The sequence below is a fragment of the Bombus huntii genome, chromosome 7 (assembly GCF_024542735.1).
Source record: "Bombus huntii isolate Logan2020A chromosome 7, iyBomHunt1.1, whole genome shotgun sequence".
In the NCBI taxonomy this organism is placed as follows: domain Eukaryota; kingdom Metazoa; phylum Arthropoda; class Insecta; order Hymenoptera; family Apidae; genus Bombus; species Bombus huntii.
The window spans coordinates 2514764-2541080 of record NC_066244.1 but is presented as its reverse complement, the minus strand read 5'-3'; the positions used below and the strand labels follow the sequence as shown (position 1 = coordinate 2541080).

At 44.4% G+C, this 26317-nt stretch overlaps 2 protein-coding genes across 3 annotated transcripts; both read right to left on the bottom strand.

Moving 5' to 3' along the window:
- Positions 1–1240: 1240 nt before the first annotated feature.
- LOC126867589 (protein FAM151B) lies at positions 1241–14722 on the bottom strand. 2 transcript variants are annotated; one of them, XM_050622242.1, is made up of 5 exons: positions 14563–14722; positions 4883–5017; positions 3069–3307; positions 2693–2832; positions 1241–2619 (listed from the first exon to the last, which is right to left on the bottom strand). In XM_050622242.1, exons 2-5 carry the CDS (start codon positions 5007–5009, stop codon positions 2223–2225), a joined length of 903 nt encoding a protein of 300 aa, XP_050478199.1. In that variant the 5' UTR covers positions 5010–5017; positions 14563–14722; the 3' UTR covers positions 1241–2222. The 2 variants fall into 2 exon arrangements, with proteins under 2 accessions (XP_050478199.1, XP_050478198.1); XM_050622241.1 differs by lacking the exon at positions 14563–14722 and adding an exon at positions 10698–10953.
- A 511-nt stretch (positions 14723–15233) lies between these two features.
- On the bottom strand, positions 15234–24862 carry LOC126867583 (protein peste-like). Its single transcript, XM_050622234.1, has 10 exons — positions 24680–24862; positions 22033–22293; positions 21035–21201; positions 19294–19438; positions 19016–19222; positions 18244–18455; positions 17535–17940; positions 17056–17129; positions 16688–16913; positions 15234–16612 (listed from the first exon to the last, which is right to left on the bottom strand). The coding sequence occupies exons 2-10, from the start codon at positions 22147–22149 to the stop codon at positions 16442–16444; spliced, it is 1725 nt and encodes a 574-aa protein (XP_050478191.1). The 5' UTR covers positions 22150–22293; positions 24680–24862; the 3' UTR covers positions 15234–16441.
- Between the last annotated feature and the right edge of the window lie 1455 nt (positions 24863–26317).

The following is a 26317-nucleotide window of genomic DNA, read 5'->3' as shown; positions in this document are numbered from 1 at the left end:
ATCTCGGCAGATTATGCTTGTAGGTCACATTGTTACTCTCTGGAATGGTAGTTCGCAACGCTAGTTCTCTGTGTCAAACGCGTCTGACTGTTTTTCTCTTTGAATTCGTTACGAGTTATGTAACGTTTCACGCTTTGGGAAATTACGCTGGCGAATGATCGGCCTGGAAGTCTAAACCAGGGGGCAGCTCGCGAAGCGTGCAAATCGCATTTTCGTTGGCGATTCGCGAACGCATCCGTGGTGAATCTCGTTTCGTACGGACTGTGTGTACCTGCAGATCGTGAACGCAAAGAACAGTCAAAGAACGGGACGAGAAGGAGAACGTGTGGCAGACTCTGATCGCGATAAATGGAATTCCTTACCTCCATTTCCGAAGACCCCTCTCGATGGGGTGACCCTTGACATCTCGCAACCCAACTACGCCTCCTACGCCACTCCTCTCCTTCTCGTTTTCTTTCACCACGTTACCTTGGCACCGAACGTTGCCACGAAAAAATCCCGCTCGGAATTCGAATGCGTCGATATCATAGACGTTCGCGCCACGTCCATAGACAATGAAATTCCTCCGTTATTATTTATCGTTGTGCCGACACGCGATCTGATGTTAACGAACGATCGGCTAAACGAAGCTGCGGTTCGATCGCCAACTCACTTACGAGAACGAATCGGAAATAATCGAAAGGTAAACAGAGGAGATTAAACGAGGGACTCGACTCTACGACTTGCATCGTTCGTGTCAAATGGTAGGGTAAACAGAAGTCCGAGGAATGTTCGGTCGGTAACAGGCTCTCCGTCTGTTTGACCAGTGATACTTTCAATTTAATATGTAATTAAGCGCTTGACGCAACAACTAATTTCACGGATCTCGAGACGTAAAAAGTCGTTCGTAATATCTCTCGACTTGATTTTAAACGATTTCTACTAGTCGCATGAATCTGTTCCACCAAAAAACATTCCGCAGCTGCATAATTTCAATTTCTATGGGTTGATTCCTATCGCATCGATGGAGAATAAGCCGAACATAGTGGGTTGTAAATGTAGCGCCGTATTCCATGACACGCGTCGCGTGAGCAATCATCGATTTACGGGATTACGAACGGACCACCCGCTTTGGAAACTGGCTCCTAGTTTCCGTCGCCTCTCGGCAGATGGACACAAAGAGCGCTTAGCGTTCGAAATTATCTAGCAAGATTCGGAAAAGATGCAGGAGTTTATAAGAAAATTCGATGGAAAAAGTCGATAAATTTTGCAGATGATTTTATTGTTTCGTTATCAAACGCGGTGCACCGACACCGTATTACGCATTCACAATCCTTTGGTATACAGATGTACACGTTACAGCTTACGTAAACTCTAATACCGTATTTGTTTTATATTTTGTTCTGCATCCTTGATCTGCACCTATGTCTGAGATATGTTAAAGGCAGGTACAGGAGATACGTCGGTGAACACTAAAGAGGTACGATATAACACACTACGAGTAAGTTTCGCGTATTTGACGCGGTATTTTAGAAAAAAAAGCGTGTCTCCAAGGTGTAAATGGTGCAAATATGCTGTGATAAGTGCGCCAGGTGTTAGAACTTGTTACTTATCACGGCACTTCGTTCGCATCGAAATCAACAGGATGAATCCGAAAGATCTTCGTTAAATCTTTTACTAGATCAATTTCATTTAAGTTATATACTAACAAAGTCGAGCGTAAAATCCAACTATCGAAACGTCTTTCTGGTATGTTATATCTTACTCTATCTTACAGGTTTACTTGAAGAATCGAAATACGTCGCATTCTATCATAGAAATCTACAAAAAACGTGCCAATATGACAAAAAGAAATAGCCATCTTTGAAAAACGAATAAAGAAAAGAGCACGATGTCCAAGTATTGTAAAGCGAGGGTATTTCGTCACGGCCAACAGGAATATCGTATTCCTAAGAAAGCTCCCTTAAAATACTTAGAAAAAACGTTTGCGAATAAGCTTACGCGCTAAAAAGTACAAGTTCACGACCGAGACTCTAACGAGAACATTCGACCGTTACATATCGAAACTGCTTTTTGATTTAAATTCTGATGATCTTCGATCGCAATTCGATTTCGTTCCGTCAGTCTCGCGCTTCTTTCCTTCGTCAAAGAGAATTCCATGGCGATGGAAGAAGACGCGAGACTCTTCCATCACTGAATCCCCTCGAGTGCATGCGAAACGCGACGAGAATTATTCAAACTGCTCACAATATCGACGATAGAAGACCAGTCAGAAGACTAACCGCGAGCGTGACCGAAGCGACCATAACGCTCGATGCTCCTGACAAATCAAGCTTATTCATCAAGTCTTGCGGTACGTCGACGTACACCTTTTTCACACCGATATCTCGTATTAGCGTTGACAACGTCTCCGCATCGACCTTGTCACCCTCGCTCGACCAAACGGTTAGGGTTACGTTGCTCGCGAAGGAGCTATTCTCCATCAGCGACTTGATCACTTTCATACTGTTCGCGGCTAGACCAGCTCTTACAGGATAAGTTATCGGCTGAGTAACCTTCTGTTCTTTCAAGATGTTGATCATATCTTGGATTTGTTGCTCCGTGTATTGACCTTCGGTGACGTTGTCATTGACGCCGTACCTGAAACACGAATCGATGAAGTTTCGAAATATTACGAACTTTTATATTCGTAGACGGTGACTATCGTTCCTACCTGGTGGTCCAGCCGACCGACAGCGTGTACTCTGGAAACGCCATGGCTTGACTTACGAAGGCTTTTGCGGTGACCGGTGTGGTGCTTGCGTTCACTGGTCCAGGGAGTATATCCGCGTTAAGAAATACGGGGAATTTAGTCTGAAAACAAAGAAAAGCTGAGCGATTAAGACGAAAGCAGAGCAGATATTGGTAAAGGAAGGCTAGACGCTTAGGATTCTCGATCGTGAGGAACGCGTGGCCATCGGTAATCGAGGCAAAAATAACCCTCCAGTTCTGGAATGTATCGTTTGACAGAAGCGATCGGTGAAACGAAGCACGAAGGACTTTGTAAAGATGCACGAGTCGATCTATAAATACGCAAACGGGATACGTACGTTATTGCGGACTTTCTCCAAGATAGGCATGCTCGCGTTGAAGGCACCGATGCTCTTGAAGTCCAGCTTGATGCCCTTGGTAACGTTCTTCTTGATCACGGTGTTGAGGAAATCGTCTAACGACAAGTTGCTCTTAGTCGCTGGCGGATGTGCCATTATCGGTATCAGTTGTGTGCTATTATCGCTCGTACCGTTCAGTGTGCCCAACGTAACGTCGGCCTCCAGCATCTTGACGTTGGCTTTAAACAGGAGAGTCAAGTTTATAAAAGTACATATGTACATCGGTACGAGTGAAAAAGAGAAAGAGAACGAGGAAGGGCAAAGAGGGAGCAAGGAGGGAGGCAGCAGTGGTACATCTGAGAAGCGCGAACAGCAATTGCGCCGCGAAACGAGAAAGAGAAGGAGGGTGAGAGGGAGATACCGCGGTAGTGAGAAAGAGATGAAAAATCGGCTGGTTTCAGTACTCGCAGACACGTGCAACGAATATCGATCGATGCCTAAAGAGGCTGCGAACCAACAGATTTCAAATTCCTACGCCAGTGCTAAGTACGGCTTTTTAGATTCTTCGCGCTCGTGGAGGCTCTGAAAAAGCACTTGGGATCTTCGCACCTTCCTCCCATTCGCCTATTCGATCACGTACGAGTGTTTCGTTCGTAGAAACGCGCGACCGACTTCCGGTTGATTCTAGAAGGAGATGCACGCAGCCACCTTGACACATATTTCCGCAGGCCCGGTCGCGATCGTATATGTCACGGGTTCCTTCATACTTTTCCTGGATATCGTTTCATTGATCGAGACATGATTGCGACGACAGCGACGCACCTAGCGAAGCATCGCGGAGAAATCGCCGAACGATGTAAAACGACAAAGAGGAACAGGTTCGGCTTTCGTTCGTTCCGCTTTTGTCGCGGACGACGCGATCAATTACGGAATGGGAGGATCAAGGTCGTACGTATCCGGAGACTGACCTTCCTCTACTCTACGACCATTCGAACGTCGTTGCTGGCGTCCGAGTCTCATTGAGATTCAACGAGGATGACTGGTTTGTTTCTCGAAAATCTTTCGCCGACGTGACCACGAAGGTGATACCATCTTCCTGAATATTAATTAATACGAATTTTAAAACATCCGGTATCACGCCGGAGCGTGTTTGAAATATCGTTTGGTTAAACGACCTTCGACCTCATATGTTGAAACCGCCCGAAGCGTTTAATCCCGATAATTGGTATTAAGCTCGCGCGATTTGACCGGTGCAAACATATCTCACGTGGCTGATGGGGTTACAAGCGTGTCCACCGTACGATATCACGATATGGAAAATGTGTCGATGCCATATTTCGAAAAGATTCGTTAACTAATAAGGCGTAACAGGCGATCGCGAATCTTCTGGCAAATAAATTTCTCATCAAGCTCTCATTATTACCGCGTTCTTTGAAATCTGACTCGTCGTATACATGCGATGCGATTAATTTCTCACGGGGCACCTCGTTTAAAGAAAATGATTATTATCGGAGGAACATTGGAAATTCAAACCTGAACGTTAAACGCGGTTTAAGTTTCTCGGTTTCTTGTTAACCACGCGCGATGCAAGTATCGTCCGGCGCGATATTCGCGTGGCATTAAAGACGACGGACTGTGATAGTTTGGAGTGCCGTGTTTCGATATCGCGGATCTGGAATATTTTCGCAAAGCTCGTCGACGCAAAAGGGATCGAACAAATTCTATTTCGATCATTAACGTGGTCTCAACTATTTCGCCAACGAGATCTCGAAGAGATTTCCAAGCAGACCACTTCAATTACGCGATCGACGTACCTGATACAAGTGCGTTGTCGAGTTTCTCCTTGCTGTTGACGGCATGCTCCCAGACGATCTTGGTGAGATTACCCTCGATGTCTGGAAAGAAAGTGGCTACGTCTACAGAGACGTTGCTGGCGGACATGGCAGCCTCTGAAACAAGCAAACGTCGCGTCTAGTTAAAAAGGTGAACGGGTCTCGACCTTCCGCATTAATATTCTCCAGGCCTCTCGACCTTTGACCCAATATTCGGTGGGGTCGTTTCATAATTGAGCGGACTGCGAATTCCTCGTGAACCAGCAGAGGGTAGGAAGATCCGGAGAGTTTTCGGGGGAGGGGCTGGATGACGGAGAATTTCGCCCTACTTTGCACATTGTGTCCCGAGAGATCGATAATCTTATTCATTCGTTACCGTCGTTACCTTCTCCGCTATTGTAGAAAATCGTTTGCGCAACTACCAGCAAAAACAAAAAGAAGAAGCACGAAGCATCGTTGAATTTTCCTGTCCGATCTTTCCTGTCACCGGTCTTTTCTTTCACTCCTTTTCCATAATTGTTTGTTCGTTTCGCTTTCCTAGAAACATCGTGCAAAGGAAGCAACAAAGATTCGAAAGAAGCATCGTTCGTGAAAATACGGGGATACTTGGCAAATTTTGCTCGAACAAATCGATACGCGACGAACTCCCGATACAACAGTTCCAACTGACCCGTTTCCGGTTCAGCAGATCTGTGCAGGGATGGTTGTACGCGTTGGTCGATCGACTACCCAGCCGCAAGGGAGAACCGTGCTCTTTTTAACACGTATGAAACGGGGAGTAGAGATCGGAGCTACTGAAAATGGCCAGGTTATTCGATGATATTGCGAAACGCATATAGGGAAAGAAAGGTAAGCGTAATATTTATTTTAAGAAAAATTTATCGACTTTGCCGAGAATTTCTTCGTAGCGCTATTTTCAGAGATCGAGCTAGATCTATATTCGTGCGTTGCGCTTTGCGCGTGAAAAGTATCACCGTAACAGTGTGGCATTCGTGTGTAAGAAATAACCAGCGGAGAAAAGAAGAATATCCGATCGATCGGTCTTTTATTCAAGTTATAAATAATGCAGAGAGCCCACGGTCGCGCAATTATGCGAATATACGTAGAAAGAAGAAGGACAATCGTAACGAGTAATACATATACAGTTTAAATTCGCCTATCTCGTCTTCTGCATCCACGAGTCTGTTTGCACGGAATCGCCCTGGAACGTATTCTCGCCGCGACGTTTCCGACTTCCGGCTAAATTCACATTCAGTTTCCGACTCACCGATTCCGTACAGAGAAGGATATGTCTGGGAATCGGTGGTCGAACAGCTTTACCAAGAAGAACGCAACACCGGCCCATTCTTTTCCCTCTAGAATGGCCGGCCGTTCTTTGAACCGGCAGTTAACACACGCCTAGAGTTCGAAGCGAGATTGACCTCGAATGAGCACGAGTTACACCAACGACGCACTAATTGGCTGAACAATCGATCGTTTGTCTTCTAGAAGTACGATGGTTCCTGATAATGCTTCATCCTGACGCATTCGTTTCCGATCATCGTATCTTCCTCCTTAAATAAAGGGAATTCATATCTTTCTGATTCGATCGTTCTGTACTTTGAATTACGGTTACATAAACCTCTCATAAGTTTCAACACGTTTAAAGTGGTATATCTCACCTTGTGTATATTAATCCTTAGCAAATAAAGGACGGGGCTTTTATCGCGGATGAGTTATCGACCAACCGTTATCGCGATTTGCGAATATATTTTTCAGTTTCAAGAGACACGAACGATTACGCTCTTCTTTCGCCTAAGACTTGGGAAAGTTTTCGTTTCGTTTAGCGAGAGGCATAGATGTACCAGTCGTTCTTGCTTGGTCCCCTTAAGTGAAAGCTGTTTTTACGCGGTAGACTCGGACCGGATAGTTGGCACAGCCCTCGGCTACTTTCCACAAGCTTAGAGTGGAGTTTTGCAGGCGCACGGATTTCCGGCGGAATTTACCGTGATACAGGCTGGTATCGAATTTAGTCCGCTGAGCCGGTCGAACGACTCTGTGACTTATAGGTGAATCGTAATCGAGCTAGCTGAAATCCGACTTTCATTCGCAGTTAAACTGTCGGAAATTCCAATTTCCACGTTAAGCGCCGATCGGATTTCAGCGAAAATCAAGGCCTCGATCGTTTGCCATAGCTAGTCTCCACACGTTTCCCTCGTTTCCGTATGGTTATAGGGGATATCGCTCATATCACGGATGTGTTTGCCATGTAGGGTCGCATACTGTAGATAGTATAGGTGTTTACCTATAAGCTACTTTAAATATCGACTGTGCCTAAACGTGACGCGCGGATTATTCGATAGACGTGCGATGAAACGTCATCGATGCAGGGTTAAACTTTCAAACTAATCTGTAGAATTTTCCAAGCAGTCATAATGTCGATCCGATGAAAAATCTTCGTAGGAAGTTACGCCGACATTGACGCGTCGTAAAACCCGAACCAAGCTTTAAAGAGACGTCTGTTACCCTGCCGATGACAAAGTAGTCTTGATACGATAATAACGCGATAGATTATACCGTGATCTATTTTCTACGATGCGATACCATACAAGATTGTTGGTATCGCGTGATACGCGATCGGACAGGGAAAATTAGAAATGTCACGCCCTGTCCATTTCAAGCCCGATTCTATCACGAATTCGTGACGCAATCGAGAATTTCTGTCTCTTGATAAGACGCGCGATGTTTAATTCGATTCCTCCTGCGTGTACGCTTCTATAAGCCGATAACAACAAGTCGGTTCAACGTTGTATCAGCCGTATTCCGAAACTTGGCCGAGTTTCCAGGATTCTCCATCGAATAATCCTTGTCCATGTAATCGATACGCACGTACGTCATACGAGCTGTTCGAGCGATACGAGAATATAAGCATCAAAAGGTAAATCGTTTGCGCGAAATATCCACTCGCCAATGCCATATACGAAATCTTCGTCCAATATTTTTCACCGATTGAACCATGGCTTTCGTTCGACTGCGACAGATTCGAGAGATTTCCTTCTATGCCCGAACGACGTTCTTTTTTCGCACAATAAAATCTTTGCCGAATAATCCATACGTCGTGTACCAATGAGGATCGAAAGGTCGGTTGAAAATTCATTGCACGATCAAACTCAGGTCGAACACGTCTGGCGATCGCGTAACATAACGAGATTAAGCACGGTATCTTTTCGTGAGCAAATATCTTGCGTATACGCTCGTTTCTTTTCATATACCTAAGTATCTACGTTTGATATTCGTTCAAGAATTACGATCGACACGGTACAAGGTTCGCAAGAAATCAAGAGAACTCGTTCGTACGAAACGTTCGAAATCATTTTGTTCACGTTCCATTGCGAAACTGTTCTCGATGTGATCAAGATTTCGTTGTAATCTCCGTATCTACAAAGGACGACGTTATATTACATATTTTTTTCACGTTCTTATCTACCTATCGGCATTTATCCGAAAATGACTAAACCTATGTTCGAAACGACACGGCGGATCTAATCGCTTGATATCTCGTTACTGGTTCTAATCACGCGATGACAGTTTCATCATCAAACAATTTTACACCTTATTTTATTTATTGTGCCGAAATTAGAACACGGCTTTCAAGACTGATAATACCATCGAGAAATAGACGATATGAGTCACCTTCCTCGACTTGTACGTAGATAAGAATGCACTTACCAAACGCCTCCAGCTACCTCGGTAAACACGTTATACGCCTTACGTAAACGAATTCGGGTTCCGACGTATCGCGACACGATGTCGCTGTTTGCGATTCCCATTACAATTAACAGCTTGGAAATAAAAGGCTACGAAGAAACTCGAATCGATCTGATCGATTTTTTCCTCTTCATTTACGTTGCACCATCTTTCATTGCCTGTGTCTTTTGTCGTTCTATTCGTTATTTCTAGTACGTTACCTGGCTATCGTCCAGTTCGCGTAGACAACTTTCTCCCAGTGTGTACCTAGTTTTTGCAAATTTCTGCTCTAAGATGGAAACAGGTACGATGGAATACGATGTTGTCGTGATAGAGAGAGAAAAGATCGTTTGACATGGTGACATTCAATTTTCAAGAACCTAACCCCATGTTTTCCGCAAGGAACGCACTATGTCACGCGGCTTCTTCCTCTGTATTTCTCCCATAGAGGTCTCTAATAATATTTACGGCAAACGATACGCGGTCAAGCCGACGCGCTCTGTAGCATGTTTATAAATGACAGTCGCTCGTTAATTAGTCCGCTAACGGGTGCTCCTTGTTTATCGTTGTTAAATAGAAAATCTCGCGTATTGATTGTCGGCCGAGTCGATTAGCCTAATTAGGACTATTAATACGTTGCTAATGGGGCACAGTCATGCGAAGATTAATTTTTCTCCGCTAATTGTTTGCGTGTCTCTTTCGGTCGCTTCTACGCCCCTATGTTTAATTATCCTGGGAATTCCGTAGACGCGCCCCTTTGTGTTCGCGTGAATGTGTTCCAACGTCATTTCAATTTCTTAATATACTCGAGAATTATACCGATGCATTTAATGAAATCGTCGAGTTACGAGCTACGAAAATTTGACGCGTGGCACGTCACATTTTGCAAAAAAGAACGCCTGTTCTTTCGTGCGTTCAAGAGCTGCGGTCGTCGGCCAGAGATATGGTCGAAACGATCACAGAAATCTTTCTCCGATAATTTCCTTTCTTCCTTTTTCCTCGACTAAGCCGCAAACGATACCGATTGTTACTACAAGAACGATAACTGGTTAACGTACAACGCGCGCCATAATTTCAAGGAAAGCAAATGCTTACAGCGTTTCATCTTGTGAGCCTCAAGATCTCGAATTCACGAGAAGGAATCAATCGACTCGGCTATTTTCTGACAGCGCGTGCACAACGATGGGCAAAAAGAGCTCTAAAAACAGCTTATTTACGTACTATTTTTGCGCGGCACGTTGGTTCGCATATTCAGCGGAGCAACGGTAATCTATTTTTAAGAGTGCTCCGCGATACAAAGAACTCCGGTGCACGGTTAAAATGCGCTGGAAAATGCCAACACATCGGAGGAAAGCGAAGCAGAAACGAACGAAGATCAAAAGCATGAGGAAACTAGCTGAAGAAGAAGGTTTACGAGTATCAGAGAGAAATAGAGAGAGAGAGAGAGGGGGGAGGGAGAAGGAAGAGAGAGAAAACCGGGTTACGCCCAGCGTATATGTTTGCATTTCGAAATTAATCGCGTTTCTCCTCCGGCCTGTATGCCACGATAGAGTGAGATATAAACGCTGAGCTTTAAGAATCAATTGATCAATCTCGTTGTTCACCGACCGTGCGAAATCGGCTGCTATTCTCACGCGACCGTTGCCAATAATTGATCAGCTCTGGTTCTCCTTTTGAGACACTAAGAATCGTAGGGATTTAAAGGGTTGCTTTCGGATAAAATCGATAGCGAGCAAAGACGAATTTCTACTTTCATCCGACAATCCCAATCCGCGAAACAAACGGAAGTACATGCCCTTTAATTTCTCTGCGTCATTGTTTCGAGTTACGATCAGCTTACTGTGAACCGCCGAATGAACCAAGTGCTGGATTAATTGCACCAATTTGCGACACACTTGGAAAACCCTCGAACTCCAATATATTTTTCTTCGATTCTCGTGACGAGTTTGATCGCGATCGAGGTTACGGTTTATGACAGCGTTTCTACGACACCGTAGGAGCTTCGAGAACAATTTCGCGCGCGATTAATCGCGACTTATCGTCAAGCCAGAGAGAAAGGTGTAGGACTTACGGATCAATGCCAGGAACAGGAGACTGGTCGCCGTGGTCGTGATACTCTTCATGGTCCCTCACGGTGAACACTGTACACGTTTTGAGAAAAAGAGAAGCGAGATGATAGACGCGCGAACAGCGTGCGCTCGAACGACGAACAGGCGGGCTACTTCGGAAAAGAAAGAGGGAGAGGGCAGAACCGGCGTGGCTCTGGTTGCTCAACGACACCCGGTCAACTCGGCAGCCTCGAAACGACTGACTGTCGTCCCGTTGCGTCGATCGATTCTCGAAATCCAACCGTACACAATACGGAGCCGCGTGCACGGAGCTGCCGTCGCGCCGCACCGCGTCACTACGCTCCACTCCGCTCCGTTCCGCTTCGCGCCGGCTCTTCTGGCCATATTTCGCGATGTACAGGACAGGACCCCATAGCACACACACGTGTCCGGCATCTCACGGTCCCAGACAGTCGGTGAAACGTGGGGTGAATAACAGACCGTGGCAAGGGGCAGCAGGTACAAGGGGAAAGGGTTGCACTCCTCGTTCTTTCTCCTTTTCGATGCGTGAAAAGGGACAGGAGCGTGGATCGAATTAGAAGCCGCTTCACAGAAAGAAAGGATTCGCAACGCGGTCGTTGTTTAGCGCATCGCGCGTTTGTTGCTCCTTTCCGGTATGAGATACGGATCTCCAATAAATTAAATTTTCGGATTTCCGTGCCTGAGAAAATTTTCACGGCTTTCGTTTCGGTTCGTCGACGTCGCATCGTATCGTAGATAATGAATTTCGTTAATCGTTTATAGTTGCAAATATAACATCCGATAATAGTGTTTAGCGTAGATGCATGAGTTTAGCGATATATTGTGAGCTCGTTTTTTTTTCAGTGTGTAGGTCTTCACGTCGTTAAAAATGGGAGATTCGTGACGCTGTTAGCTTTACAACCTGTTCGTTAACGACAATAGTTTTCGAGGTAAAATTCAAACGGTCCCATTAATTCTGCTCTTGTTTTCGACTGTTCGTAGCGCGAGGTACCAACGCAGAAGAAAAACGGAGCAAAAAGGAGGGCAGACATTCATCGAGAGATAAGGTAAAGCTTACGGAACCAGGTGGCACGTTATCAGAAAATTGTTCGAATAAAGCATATAATTGATAACCGGATCGATAGCCGTCGGTTTCACCACGTTAGGTAACCGAAGCATCTGTACAAACGATGTATATTTTTGCGAATCGCAGCGCAGGCTTCGGCTTGTAACGCGGAAGCGAAATTTTATTTGACCGCGACGCGATACATCTACTTCGGAATAATGCTACTCTTGCCGCGTTCCAGATTCGAATAATCGATAATCCCCGATTAATTGTTCGTCCTGTCGGAAGGTTCGTTTTTCGGCTTGGACGATCACGTTCACCTCGAAACTTCGATGCACCGGGTCAAAGCGAAGCGGTTGCAAAGACGCGCGCATCTCGTTGGTGAAACGGTATCGCTTAGGTTCTTATCGCAAAAGTTTGCTTCGGGATATCGAGTGTTTTCGTCGTATTCCGAACGCGATTTCAGCGAAGAGAAACTGCGATGCCAACTGTTTTTTATTTGTTTCATTCGCACGTAGTATGTAAATTGGACACATTTGTTTCTAAAGCGATTGCTCAATCTCGCGTATTGTTGATCGCCGGTGCACGAAAGGATCTGAGCCTGTCATTAGCATTTTAAAACGCAGCCGTTCAGAAATTGTAGCTTGACGAAAAATTTGTTACTCCACGCGACATGTGTTCGGCACACGAGCCCTAAACGAAGCATAAACCCGACGACAGGGGTCGTTTCTCAGATCGGTCGAGGGTCGGAGGCTCGAAACATCTGTCGAGGGTTCGCGATTCCAGGGTAACTGTACTAGCGTCAATTTCGCAGAACGTTTCGCCTCGATTTTGCCACAATCCTTGCGCAGCTTAGAGGAAATTTACGAAACGACGAGTCATTGATACGGTTGGCGATTCTTCATTACCGTAGAGACAGCCGCGTTAACAAATTTACACGCCAGTCGAGTTGTGACGCTATCCACGGAAAATAACCGACTCTTATCTTGCTAGTTGGGTGATGAACGCGAGTTGAAAGACCGAACGTTCGATGGGTTCGATCGCATGTTCCGTGAGCATTTTCGATACACCGATCATGCGTCGTGAAAGATCAATCGTCCGAAAATACGGCAATAGTCGCGTATAAATATTCCATGAAGTTTTGAATAGATAGATTTTTCACGACACGACGAACACCTCAGGCGACACCGATGCCAATTTGTCGAAATACCATGATAGATCAGTTCCCTGTCTGCCAATTTTTGTAAGGGATAGTCGCTTAACGGTTAAAGAAAGAAGAACGGAAGCAAGAAAAAGAAAGGAAACATGAAAATATCGAGAAAAAGAGCGTAATTATCCGTGGTGAAGAGGTCAATCTCGTTAATAGGTTAATTCCTTGTGCGACCGTCACGCGATTTTTGCGAGAAGGACGCGACATTTATTTAATCGTGGTAATGGCCATCTGTTTGACACTTCCGAAAGTTTCGCGGCACGAAAGGAGTGGAACTGCGAGCGTGGCTGGACGAAATAACCGACTAAAACTCTTGGGAAATTTCTTCTCCCTTGTTGCTTCTCCCCATTTGCCAGAGGAATGATACGCGTTATCCCGTAAAATCTACAGTGTCATCAAGGAAAGCAAGAAGGAGGGGAGAAAGAGGGAGAAGGACGAAACCATGACCCGGTAAAGAGATCATGAATGTTTAATTTCATAAGTTCCCATGTGTCGTAATATGCGGGAAGCTTTTCGAACGATATTTTTCCAGGACAGGAGACGCTATCACGAGCCTCGCAAACACTAGGTATGAACAGGCTCGTGGTGACGTCTACGAATCGGCCATAACTCCCAGACTTGTCCTTGACTCGTTCCACGAGCGGGGAGATGCGGATCGCGCGAGCGAGGAAATGGAAATGCATCGGCGCATTCCAAATTTTCCAGGTCGACGCTGCTCGTTCATGGGCGCGCGTGTGTACGTGTGTGGATGCGCTAACACTCACGCGCACCCTGTACTCAGGGCCGATGCTTCAGATACAATAGAAAAATGGGAGTTTCCCCGAGACAATGTGGAATACTCTGCTTTGTAGCGCGAATCGAAGGTTCCCCTCGGTTCTCTCTTCTCTCTCCCATCCCTCGCTAAACCATTCGTCTCTCTCTTTCTGCGTCTGTCTCGAATACTCATAAATATCCTCTTTAAAGTCCTCCACGGAATTGAAACGGACCGGCAGACGTGACAATTAGCCGTTCCGGTGTCTGCATATGTATTCGTCGGTTCTTTCCACCAAGGAGGAACATTCCACCGCTATGCCATAACAAGGAAATCAAAGACAGACAGAGACGGCGCAGGAGTTCGCGACTCGAGCACAGGAGCGCCCCTAATTGTGGATCGAAGTAGAGTCGTCTCGCGAGCGAAGATTCCAGCGAAAGAAGCGTTTGGATGAAAAGACGGGTGAACGATGCTTCGTCGGCTATTGATTTTCAGCCGCTACCGCAAACGCGAGGAAAACAGTGTCGCAAGAACTGCCCGATGTAATTAATTTCTTAATGGTAGTGGCACTTTATTTTCATTCGATTAATCCGTAGTTGTTGCGTCTTACGTGACTCACGTGGTTTGCTATTCGGGATTAACGATCATGTGGTTATTCACTTTTAATTTGCACGTTTGTGTTTCATTGGCGCGCGCTGGATCATTTATTTTGTCATTTTATCGAATCGTATGATTATTCTCTGGCTGCGCGATACTACGCTGCGCGATACTACGCTGCGCGTCGTGAAACGCAATGTCGTCCCTTCTATCGCGTGTATCGTGTATCTATGAATCGCCTACCGTGTTGCGTTCCTATCCTCGCTGGCTCTCGTACGCTGCTGAACCATCCACTCGATAAGCCTGGTTCGATGGGATTTCGAAAACTCCTTGACGACGGTTCGAAATCGACATTGATCGCATGATCGAGCTACTGAAAGGCCAGATGTTACATATCGCTGTTGTCAACGAAGAACGTTATATAATGGTCGAAATCGATATGGAACGATGCACCTTTTACCAACAGCTGGAAAGCACGGCTGGTGAAAGAGAATTGCCAGCCTCTCGGTCTTTGGAGCAGCTCGAGAAATATTTCTCGCTACCAACATAATGACTTTTCTGTAGTAAGCAATGGATCTTTTCAAATTTATCACGATGAATAATAAACGTGCGCGAACACGGCTCGTAGCTATCGCGTTATCTTTTATCTAATCGCAGGCAAACATGGCAGTTTCAATACATACATAGAAGGGAATAAAAAATTCAGTTATTGCCTTTATATATTTAGAAGAGGACATGAGCGTGTTGTTCGCTGTTATCAACGAACGATGAGTCTGCGCGCTTGATTACTCATTGATGATAAAGAAGTTAGCACGACGTGTGTCGCAGATGCTCTTGTTTCCTCCCAAAAAGAGCAAAAGGTTTTCTACATGATCTTTGCGAAAATGAACGCAACGTTCAGATAATTACATATGGTAGTAAAAGTATCGAGTTTTTATTAAAATACAATACAAAATCTGAAACGGCCAGGAGCTTTGTCGTGTGTGTCATAATTACAGGATAGAATTACAACTAGACGATAATTGCACTTGATCGAAACGCGTTAATTTATGCTTCGTAAAATGTATCATACTTGTTCGGCATAAATCATTGGCGCCCGTGGCAATCTTAAAAACAAGTAATAAACAAATAGAAAACTTAACGCCTTTCTCCACGAGTTTGGCACAAGAATAGCATTCGGAACAACAGGAACATCGGTATTGGCGATAAAATTATTATTTATCGTACGCTAATCAACGTATGTTAGGTTGACCTCAGACTACACTAATATACCTATATATATATATTGTCAATATTTCACGGTTCTCAACTAAAAGGATGAAATATATTGTCAGTACAATATTGTTAATTCACGAACACCTCTTTCGTTGAAAATCCTGAAATATCGACGATATTATCGACTGTCTGAGAGCACCTTTAAACGACGGCCGCAAAAGTTGGCACCTATTACCCTATTAACGTGACTCGCCGTCCCTATTCGTTTACTTATATTCATAAGCATGAACGATGCTTGTAATTCGGTAATTGCTTGGTTCTGTCGACGTATCGAACCATTCGTGTTACGAAGACCGAACTAATCGTATCTATTGTTATTTCATTCGAGTTCCATTAATAAAGGTTAATTAAAACATCGTTCATGACCTCTCCGCTTTTATCAGTCTTACGTTTGATGTTTGTTGAATAACATAAAGGTATGGAATGTATCGTTGGATTGATCTAGCTGTCCTTTTTTTAACCATTAAACTGAGGTACAAACGTGCAACCTTTTGGTCTAAATAATAGAAAATCAGAAGGTTCCTTAGCTGAGAGTGATATGTACGAAAATATTTCAAAGACTCGTGGACTCGAAACGTAACTCATACTACGCCATAGAAGATCTCTATTTCCTATAACGCATAAACCATTCCATAGGAACTCGATCCATTTTGTCTAAAATCCTAAATGTTTGAATGCAGTTGAAACGTAAATTCGCGCGATTGACACGGCGTTACCGTGAATACTTTGACACTTTGTCGTAGCAGGAGAATCCTCCGATCGTTAGTCGCATCGACGCCACCCGTCGAACACATTTAATCCTAGTCGATCGACTAGATCCATTGCTAAACGTTTTCTTTTCTCTCCTTTATTTTTGGTTCTGAAGCTTCGGCTGTAGATCCGTGTTGAAGCATTCGATCGAATTAAAGTATAATTTACGATCGTTTCTGACGTGTACGTCGTCACCACCGTTGCTCTTATCCAAATAAATCAGTTCTGATTTGTCCGCTGAGGCCGATGCTGTCTCTAGTTTGGAATTCTGTAAACATCATCACGATTCTTACTGCTTTAAAAGTCGCGAACGATTTGAATTCGACGTTTAATAGTAGGTTACCTTGTCGCCAGCCACCGAGTTTGCGCGTTGCTTGTTCAAGAGGTATAATATCGTGATCGTGAAGACTATAAGGGATCCCACGAGCACCATAATCGCGCCAGCGTATATGAATATATTTGGCAGAGATAGGAGCTTTTTTAGCTCGTCGACGAACTTGTCAGTGGCCTCGACTTCCAACGCGAACCACATCACTGGGAAATAAATGGTCGGTACGGATCTGAAAAGCCTAAATAGAAGTCTATCATGAACGTCTGCCGTCTTGTTAGATCTATTTTTGTTGTTTATTTCGCTCGTTCTTCGGCCTAAACGTTAGCGGCATGAGAATCGAATATTCGCTCTGATTGTTTAATTATTGGAAACGTACTTACGACACAGAATATAACGGTTCTAGCAGCACGTTGATCTGCAACTTAGCAGATACTTTCAAAGGAATGCCGGTTTTCTGAAAAAATCCATTTAATTATTTGCAATTGATTCGCGCAGATTGGAGACGTGTTATTCCATTATTTCGAATCTTTCGATACGCGATTGCCGCGACAGTTCCGATCTAATGATAAAGAGCAATCGATTGTAAATAGGTGATCTAATAACAATAACGATGATTGCTACGTCGTGGACGATAAACGACGATAATGACGAAGTATGTCCGATATCGACGTGTCGCGTGGCATCGCATGTAAGGAACTCGTATCGAGGTCGTTGCAGATGTTGCAATGCTCTCTCCGAGGTCGAGTACGTGAACAGAATTTAGTCGATGGGAACATGCAAGGAAATAAAGTAGGAAATAGTACGGTAGTGGGGAAATTCTAAAAACTCGAAGATGGTTGAGCTCGTTGAACGTATTTACCGGCTCGAGCGTGATGAAGAAGTCATGTTCCTCATCGGGATTAAGTCCGGTGACTTGTTCCTTGAGACTAGGATCGGCTCTGTTGAAATGAGGTAAGCTGGCAAACACAGGAGCGCCATAACGACAGGCGCTTACGTTCAGTAGACCAGCGGGAGTGCATTTTCCGTTGCAAAAACAGTTTCCTATGTTTACTACGTCTGGGTCTTCTTCCGGGGCATTTGTGGCCTCTGCCGAGTGTTCGGCCTCGAAAAAGTCCTCGGTCGTGGTAGTTTGCTCGAAATATTTGGCCTGGTCGTGAGGATAGCGTCGTCTCGTATTGTTTCCCAACGTCTTCTCGCTGAGATCGTATCGGTAGCCCTCCAGACCCATGTGATCGGTTGTCTGCGAGTACTCGAACGTCAACGGCCTGCGAAGAACGGAAAAGGAATCGATCGTGATCCGATTCGGAGTCGTAAGGGATGCGACTATCGTCACGTTTGCTCGGAAGCGAACAACGGCGAACCTATTGACTCCACCTACGAAGAAGCTGTCGCGCAAACGGCATTACCGGATGATCCAATTTACGTGTCTCGAAGGTTAACGAGGGAACTTGTGAATGAAAATTGTCTAAGGTTCAGCGACGCTTAATTTGCCGCGAACAGACGAGAGTAATTAGCGAGCAGGAGCGCGCGCCACGCGATTCTTTTCTTTGACGGGCGCCGCAACTGACCTGCATAGGTCACCGCTGAACATGACAATCTCATCTTTCTGTCGATACGGCGACCAGAATTCTCCAGCGCTTCCTTCCACCACGTTGCACGGGCTTTTAAAGAATCTAGTCGTGTCTTTGTAGTTCCATTTCCTCAGGATCCCAAAGTCGTTGATGTTTTGGGCCCCCGTGTCCATATTGAAGTGGCCATCGAACATCGTGGAGCCGTTTCTCTGAAAGCGTAACGTGATGGATATTATTAGATATTCGTACCGATATCTTGAAAGATCGAAATCTGTCGTCGTTAATCGAAACACAGGTGGCGTTTGATAACGGAACGATAGATAATTCTAAATTGTTTTCTATGATCAAGTAGCCATACAAACGAAAACTCGTCGCGACGATTTTATTGCTGAACGGCCTTTATCGAGTGGCGTGCACTCTTCAGGATTTACGACGCAGGGAAAAAGGGAGGAAGAAAAGTCGCTTTGGCGCGTAGGTGGGATTAGTTCGCCGTAAATGTTGCATGCGTGACGTAACAAATTAATACATAATACGCCTCCCATTGCTTTTCATTCGTCATTTAGCGACCTACACGTGACCTGTTCTATTCAGTACCAATTTAAGTCGCGCTGCGAATAATTTATCGTCGGCTGCAATGCCGTTGCTACAACAGCGCAAATCGCATCTTCGACCTTCTGCGCGTCCTCGACACGATTAAATAAACAATTTTAGCTATAATTTCTACTTTGAGATGGTTGGTTTTCCTCCAATTATTTACTCTCCAACGTACCATGTAGAACCATCCGAACTTGTCAAAGGGTGGAACATCCTCTCCCATTCCGGCTGCCATTTTTCCAAGCTCAATGAGCGTGTCGTCGTAACCTTTGAATAGCAGCTGATCCACTGTCTTCGTAGTATGCACGTCCAACGACGACAACATCAGCGACAGGGTGGCTTGCAGCGCTCCATCCCAGTATCGTACTTTGTGTTTCGCTGACTGAAAGAGAAGCATGAACGATGGATGTTTACGGTATCTAACGTAGTTTTTTACCAAAAAGGTTTACTCACGATCGCGACGGTGTTCAGTTGTGTGATGCGGTCGGTCAAGGAACCATTGGTAAGCTCCGGTACGAAGTACCACCATCGTCGGTTGAAGTAGCTGACAGTGTGGTTCTCAGGGTGAAACACCACGTTTGCTTTTTGCCTGATCTCTCTGAAATTTCGATGTTCCAGTATGAATCACGGGAACGGGAATTATTTTCGCAAAGGAAGCAATACGCACGTGAAATCGTAACGAATCACGCGCCTATTACTTCTTATCTGTGATGGGTATAATTTTCTCTGCTGCTTTTTATAATCGAGTTACATCACGACAGTTAGTTGCAAATTGTCGAGCAAGTTTCAATAAAAAGTGTTCGTTCTTCCGAGAGCGCTCAATTTGGAATCGTTTGAACGCGTTACACGTTTCCATAACGCTATTTGCTTATCGTCCGAAGCGGAAATAAATAATAACAAAGCAGGATAAATAATAACGTGTTGTCCTAGCATTATCCGGTGCACGGAAATCAGGCGGGTAAATGGCAATAGTTACGCGCGTGTTGCTCCAAGTCGTGGTGGCTGCCAAGCGATCTTCAATTAAGCGATACGTTCGTGATTAGAGAGCCGTGATTTGGTGCTTTAGCCTACATATGCTTGCACATTTCGTTGATTAGATTTGACGCGACAATTGCTGCCCGCTAAGTGTATGAACTCGCGGATGCACCTTGCAGCGGGTCTAATCTTCGCTTATTGCTAGCAGCGCAATCTTTGTTATGTAATCGTCTCGAGATTAGGGCGAAATCAACGACAAGCAAGGAGAAGCTCACGCGTCGACCTTTTCGATGACTTCGTTGCAATCAAATCGGCCAATTACTTCCGTCTCGCGATCGACCAACTAAAATGCCAATCTGCGCCAGAATCAAATCGCTTCCACATCTTGTTGCATGTTTCTAAATATAGTTTTGACTGAATTATACTTGCGCTTGCATTCCACAGGCCGAAATCTGGCATTTTAACGCATACTCCGACTCATTTCATTTGCTATTCATTTTTATTCGATGAAAATTTCCGAATTGATGAAAACCCGATTGCCAAAGGTTGCACGAACCACGTATCGTCACGCCCTGGTTCGCGCTCGTTCACGTACCATCGAGAGAAAGCAATTAAACGGGCAATTGTTTTGTGTAACATTTAGATCTTCCTACGCTAGCTTGGTGACCCGTCGACCGGTCGAGTTTTCACCGTTCATTAAGATGTCAATACCGCGAGGTTAAATAGTATGCCCGTTTTTTATCTTGATTAGGTCGCCGATTAAGAGTGCCCTCGTGGAAGGTGACTTCGAGCCTCCTTCTCGCGTTCGACGTATCGACGTGGGATTTCTATTCGATATGAACGCAAATTCAGCCAATTTGCGTCATCGATACATCTAGATGGACTTGTAATTTTCGTGATTATAAGTACTGTGTTTAGTATCAGTTTGTATTGAGTGGCAATTCAATGTTACGCAACAGTTTCCGCTTTGATCACACCGTCGCTTTTTTTTTTCTAACGATTCTTCGATTTCCGTGACAGCACGAAACAAGCCTGATATTTAATTGATGCTGAAAAGAGAATACCGTGTCCCGTTGACGACGTCATGTTCCTGTTATTACTGCATCGAGGTTTTCGTTATTATCAGTGCAAATGCTGCGTTAACTCGAAATTTGTCGTTTCCTCGACGCCTCCGCGAAGATCGTTAAATCGAAAGCTTTATGTATTCGACGAATCATACCGAAATACGTAAGGACCAACTTCTTCGAGGTTCGGCTTCTTTCCAGGTGTCTTCAATTCCTCTGGATTAGTCCAATTGAAAAACCGAATTTTGAAATACATGGGCGGCAAGCTACTCGTGTCGTTCCATACTTCGAACGCTTTGGAACTTGGCGTCAGCGGCATTTCCTGGTAACAGAATTAACTTTTATCGTAGCAGTATCATTACGTATAGTATCAAAGCTCATTAGATCCACTCAGCTATGAAATCGGTTAAATCGCTATGAAATCAGTCATTTGCTCGTAAACGAAGCATGCGTCCCACAAAAGTGTAATATGATCGTAAATAGGTCTGCAACCGAATCGTACACTATGCACGTTCCTTCGCAACGAAAAATTATACGTCTAGTGTAACTCTAAAGAGATATGTCAATTCAGTGAACAATCAACCACTTTTCCAATCGTGTTGGGAACAACGACGAGACACAAGTGAGACTATCGACTAGCCTGTTTCATCCCGACCGCGGTCGTCGAGAAAATCTCGGCTACTAGACAACTTTGTTCATTCCGTTTTGTGCAGATTGTCTATGACGAAAGCTTTCGACAAACAGAGAGCCTCTGTGCCGACAATCGGGCATATAAACGATATAGAAATAAAATCGAGTCAGTTAAACGAATCGCGAGATAACCCAGAATCGCGAGGCTATCCGACCAATTCTCGCGCAGGAAGAATCAAGCGTTCCGACTATATTTTACGTTAGTCTCTGATGAAAATAAATAGTATTCCAAACTATCTCGGCAATAACGACGGAGAAACGTATAGTCACGTTGTTGTAGCGTGTGGTAATCATAAAAGCACCAAGACGCACTTCATTTGTTTAAACGATTCAGATCGATATACTTTATCGCGAAAAACGAACGAAATTGCGTCACTGTCTGCACGATTATGCAAATTAGATGCGAAACGTGTATGTAAATTAAAATGCTCGGTTCGACGAGCAATGATCCATTGATACCCACCTTTTGCAGAATGTAATGAAAAATTGCTGACGAGGAGGAATAGAGGACCGTGCCAGAAACGATCAGCAGGACGCCGAAAAGACCAAGGCCAAGAGATTTGCTAGTCCAAGGCCTCATGATGACGGAAGCTTGTGTACGCGGAAAATCGTTTCTTGACTTCTCAGCATGTGTGCCTCCGACGGCCGCGGTCAATGTGTTCGCCGATTAGACCTACACCCGGTCACTCTTCCGGCTGTTATGTGTTTTTCTACGTCGCGAAGCCTGAAACAAGATAAAACCTATCTAATCAGGCAGTCACCGAGCCACTTTTTCCACGCTCTCTTTCGTCTTGTTGTCTAACCATACATACATCACGTATATACGTTTGCCATCTACGTCCTACGTGACATGTTTCTCATTTGGGCCATAGAAACGATGACTTTGCCACTTTGTAAATTGCGAGAGAACGTGATTGTCTGGATCGTAAAGCCAGTAAGAGTAATGTAAACGGTTGCTCGAACGTTTAGCTCTCGGGTTTTGGTTAGGTTTGGGTTATGGTACCTAAATTATAGTATGGAAGAAGGTCATAAGATGCATTACCCTACCGCAATTTGCCTTTTCCGACGATCCGAATGGCAAAGTTTATCGGTGAATAACGCTCGAAAACGATTTAGTTCGTGCTCCTCCTTTTTTTTTGTTAAGAAAATGAAAGAAGCAACTCGCCAATAATATTGTGTCGTATAAATTGCAGAGTTTCGTGGAACGATTTGGGTAGACCTCTTGTTTTACGTCACCACGTGTCGTTCGTTTTTTATTCCCTTTTGGCTCATCTTTGACCTACTTTACTTTATTAATTTGTTGGGCGCTCGAACTTGTCCACACGATGATTTCATCGTAACAAACGTAACGTATAATCCGCCTTTGACTGTTCTGATATTAAACAGTATGATGTAATCCAGGTTTAATGAATTTATGTAACTCAGAAAAAAATACGGAACGAATGATCGATCGCGCTAATCGCGAAGAAAACGCATCGGAGATTTTGTTTGAAGAGTCGCGTATTCCCGTTCACGTGTTTACATACTTGATCTATGCAAATGATTATTCAGATATTGACGATAGTAAAATAAGAACATCGGCTTTTTCGAAAACGAAGAGGTGGAAAATATATATGTCACGACAACGTTTGAATAGTCGACGAGATTCTGAAACGTGATCCTAAAAGTTGTAACTCGTACCACGATACATATACAGCGATTCGGCGTGAAAACATGCAATTGACAGCTTCGCTGATACTGCGTTTTCTCCAGATAATTTTATTATCCGAATGCATGCGTCTTTTGTGAAATAAAATGTTACGAGACAATCGCAATAATAAATCGTTCCCGAGCGTTGCAATTAACTTCAAGTATCTTTTTTTGTCGATAATCTTTGTACAGAATTCGTGAAAAATCAAGCGAGTAAAAATTACGTGCCAGGTTTCAATATATTACAGATTTTTATGATATGCTTGGCCATGACCCACGTGATCCCATGAATTTTGTGTCATACAGCTACGTTTACTGTTAGTTTAGCCGGATGCTTTTACATTGCCGTTTTTAATTGTGTCAACGTTATCACCTTAGCGTTACTTGTAAAAAAATGGGAAAAAAGGGGTCACATTTGCATTCATATAAGAAACGAATTTGTAACAAATGCACGTATATTTTTCGTCATGAGATGATTTATTTACGGTCGCATGACAGCGCGTACTCGAAATCATATCCGCGAGCGGTTTCGCGAGGCTGGAAAATTTTATAAAATCTCGAACTTAAACACGAGGATTGGGCGTAACAAATAGAGGGACGATAGCGGAGGTTTAGTCGCACGTTTTGTCGCGTATCCGCTCGTATCCGTCCATATCGTATTGATGTAGGAGCACGAGTAATGGGAGGTTATTTATCGGTTCACCGTCCCGTGGTGTCCACCGCGTTGTTCCGACAAAAGACGCGAACGAGTGTGTTCTTATCGTTGGAAGCGCCAATGGACTGCCACCGTCTCCTCTTCGTTCATCGATATCTCCTGACCTTTAATTCCTTCCCGACCGAATTTCTTTTTCGCGCATCGACGTCCATCAACGTGCAGTATCGCGCGCATTGCTTTATAGATCAAAAATAACATAGAAGTAGCAATGGGATCATTGATTTTTCTGCCTCTTTTCGAGCAAGGGTCTCGCGGATTATGAATGAAGCGGCCTCGACAACTATCACGGTTACGACGATCGTTACAATCGCGGATTTTCATTGTACGTGTTCGACGTTCCACGTATGTTTGTTGTTCGTCAACCAGTAGGTAATGTTTCCTTTAGAAATAAATATTTATATTAGACGGATATCACGGTACACGTGTAAACCGATTAAATTTAAACCAACTATTCTCTATCCTCTCGAAAAACGATTCACATTATTTTAGCTAGGACGATCGTTCACGGACGCGAATGAACGAAAAATAAGCTTAACACGACGCAAAGCCTAATCGGAACATCTTGTGAGAATGTTAATATGGAACTGTGCTTTGCCACGCAACATTGCTCTTTGAGACTCCGAAAGATGAGTAATCTTCCCACAAACACCGACTACTATATCTCCAAACGTGAATAAAACGTGGCGATAATATGCGATTGACTTACTTATTTCACGTAGTCCACAGTGTACGTTCGATTACTTTCACTGTCCACGATCTAGACGTAGACTTCTTCAGTCAAGAAATGACGATAACTTTAACGAGATTATAGACCAAGCTCAATCACCTCGACTCTAACGTGTGATACTGTATACAGCACGGTTGTTACTGCCGCGTCCGATGAATCAACAGGCTGCATATAATGTGACTATTGGCCGCATCCCCTCCACTTAGGGAGACTTCCCTCCTTTGCTCACCAATTCGGACCCTCGTCATCCCGCCTTACTCCTTCGAAACCTCTTGAAGAATTTTCTCCCTCTTAAAAGCGACGTCGAATCGCTCGCTCGTATATACTAGGGACAAGGTCTATTATCCTATGATCGAGCAGTAGTTTGGCTTCTCTCCAAACCGCGTCGCAGGCCCACGAAACCAATCCAATGGTGGTTTCGTCGTCAACTAATTATAACACGTGCTTGCGCTATCATTACACGTATCACGTGTTGCGAATGAAGCGCGTTTGCGATAAAAGGAAGTAATTCGTAAAAGTCGCGGATATGGAGTACGAGTGCTCGTCGGTAATTGCCCTCTCCGTTTTTCGCTGCTCAAAACGGATTAACGTACAAAATCGATTTTCGAAACGAACGCCATTCTTTCCACACGAACGTTTCAATTTTCGATGCAAACGCAATTCAATCAATTAGTCGGACTCGTTTGTCCTGGACAGTTGAATAATATGAAGGCAACTTACTTTTGCAGGAAAGTTCAGATGCTCAATGCGTCGAAGCTGATTTGGGCTAACAGGATGATCTTGACCTCACGTGATTGACCAATGCCTTACGTGGCTGTTATGCAATGGTCCTTTTATTGAATATTTTATCGAAATACGTTTTGTCAACCATACGCAACATTTTCCTCGTTGTCACGCAGATTGATAACGCGTGAGCAACTCGAATTGATATGCCGAAGCATATTTGAGAAACACGGTGCATGAAAAACGTGGTGAAGATTTATTTACCATGGGCGTTGAAGCATAGTCGACGCTGCTGATATCTTATCTTCCGATGCAGTTGTGTGAAAAGGGAAACAATCTTCGAACGAGACACACGACTTATTTTACATCGTTAAATCTTGACGACCGACGCCAATCGAATTCTCGCCGTGGTACATGTTCGAAAGAAAAGAGAACGAATCGCGATGTACCATGATACCGAGATCAACTCGGTTGACTATACGTAAGTACGTAAGTGTTTCGAACGACACTCGACCTAAAACTGGAGTCGAGCGTGTCAAAGGAGGCAAGGGGCTACGTTCGCGACAGGTAGTAAGCCACAGAAGTGCCTGATCGCCCCGTCTAACCCCTCCGCCTGTCTGATCCGGTTCAAAGCAGCTGATCTCTTCATTGCCAAGCGGATCCGTCTGCATCGTTTGCGAAGAGTAGCCATAAGAACGCGGCTTCTGTCTGTTAATTAACCCGGCAATTTCGTTGCGATTAATTCCGACCATGCCTCGAGCGTTCACCCGTTCCTTTGCCTGTGGAACACACTGTTCGTCTGAAACCTTCGTTTAATCATTACCGTGTACGCCCACGAATCGCCCGAACTAGCGCAGTACGCGCACTAAAACAGACATTCACTGAGGCTCGACT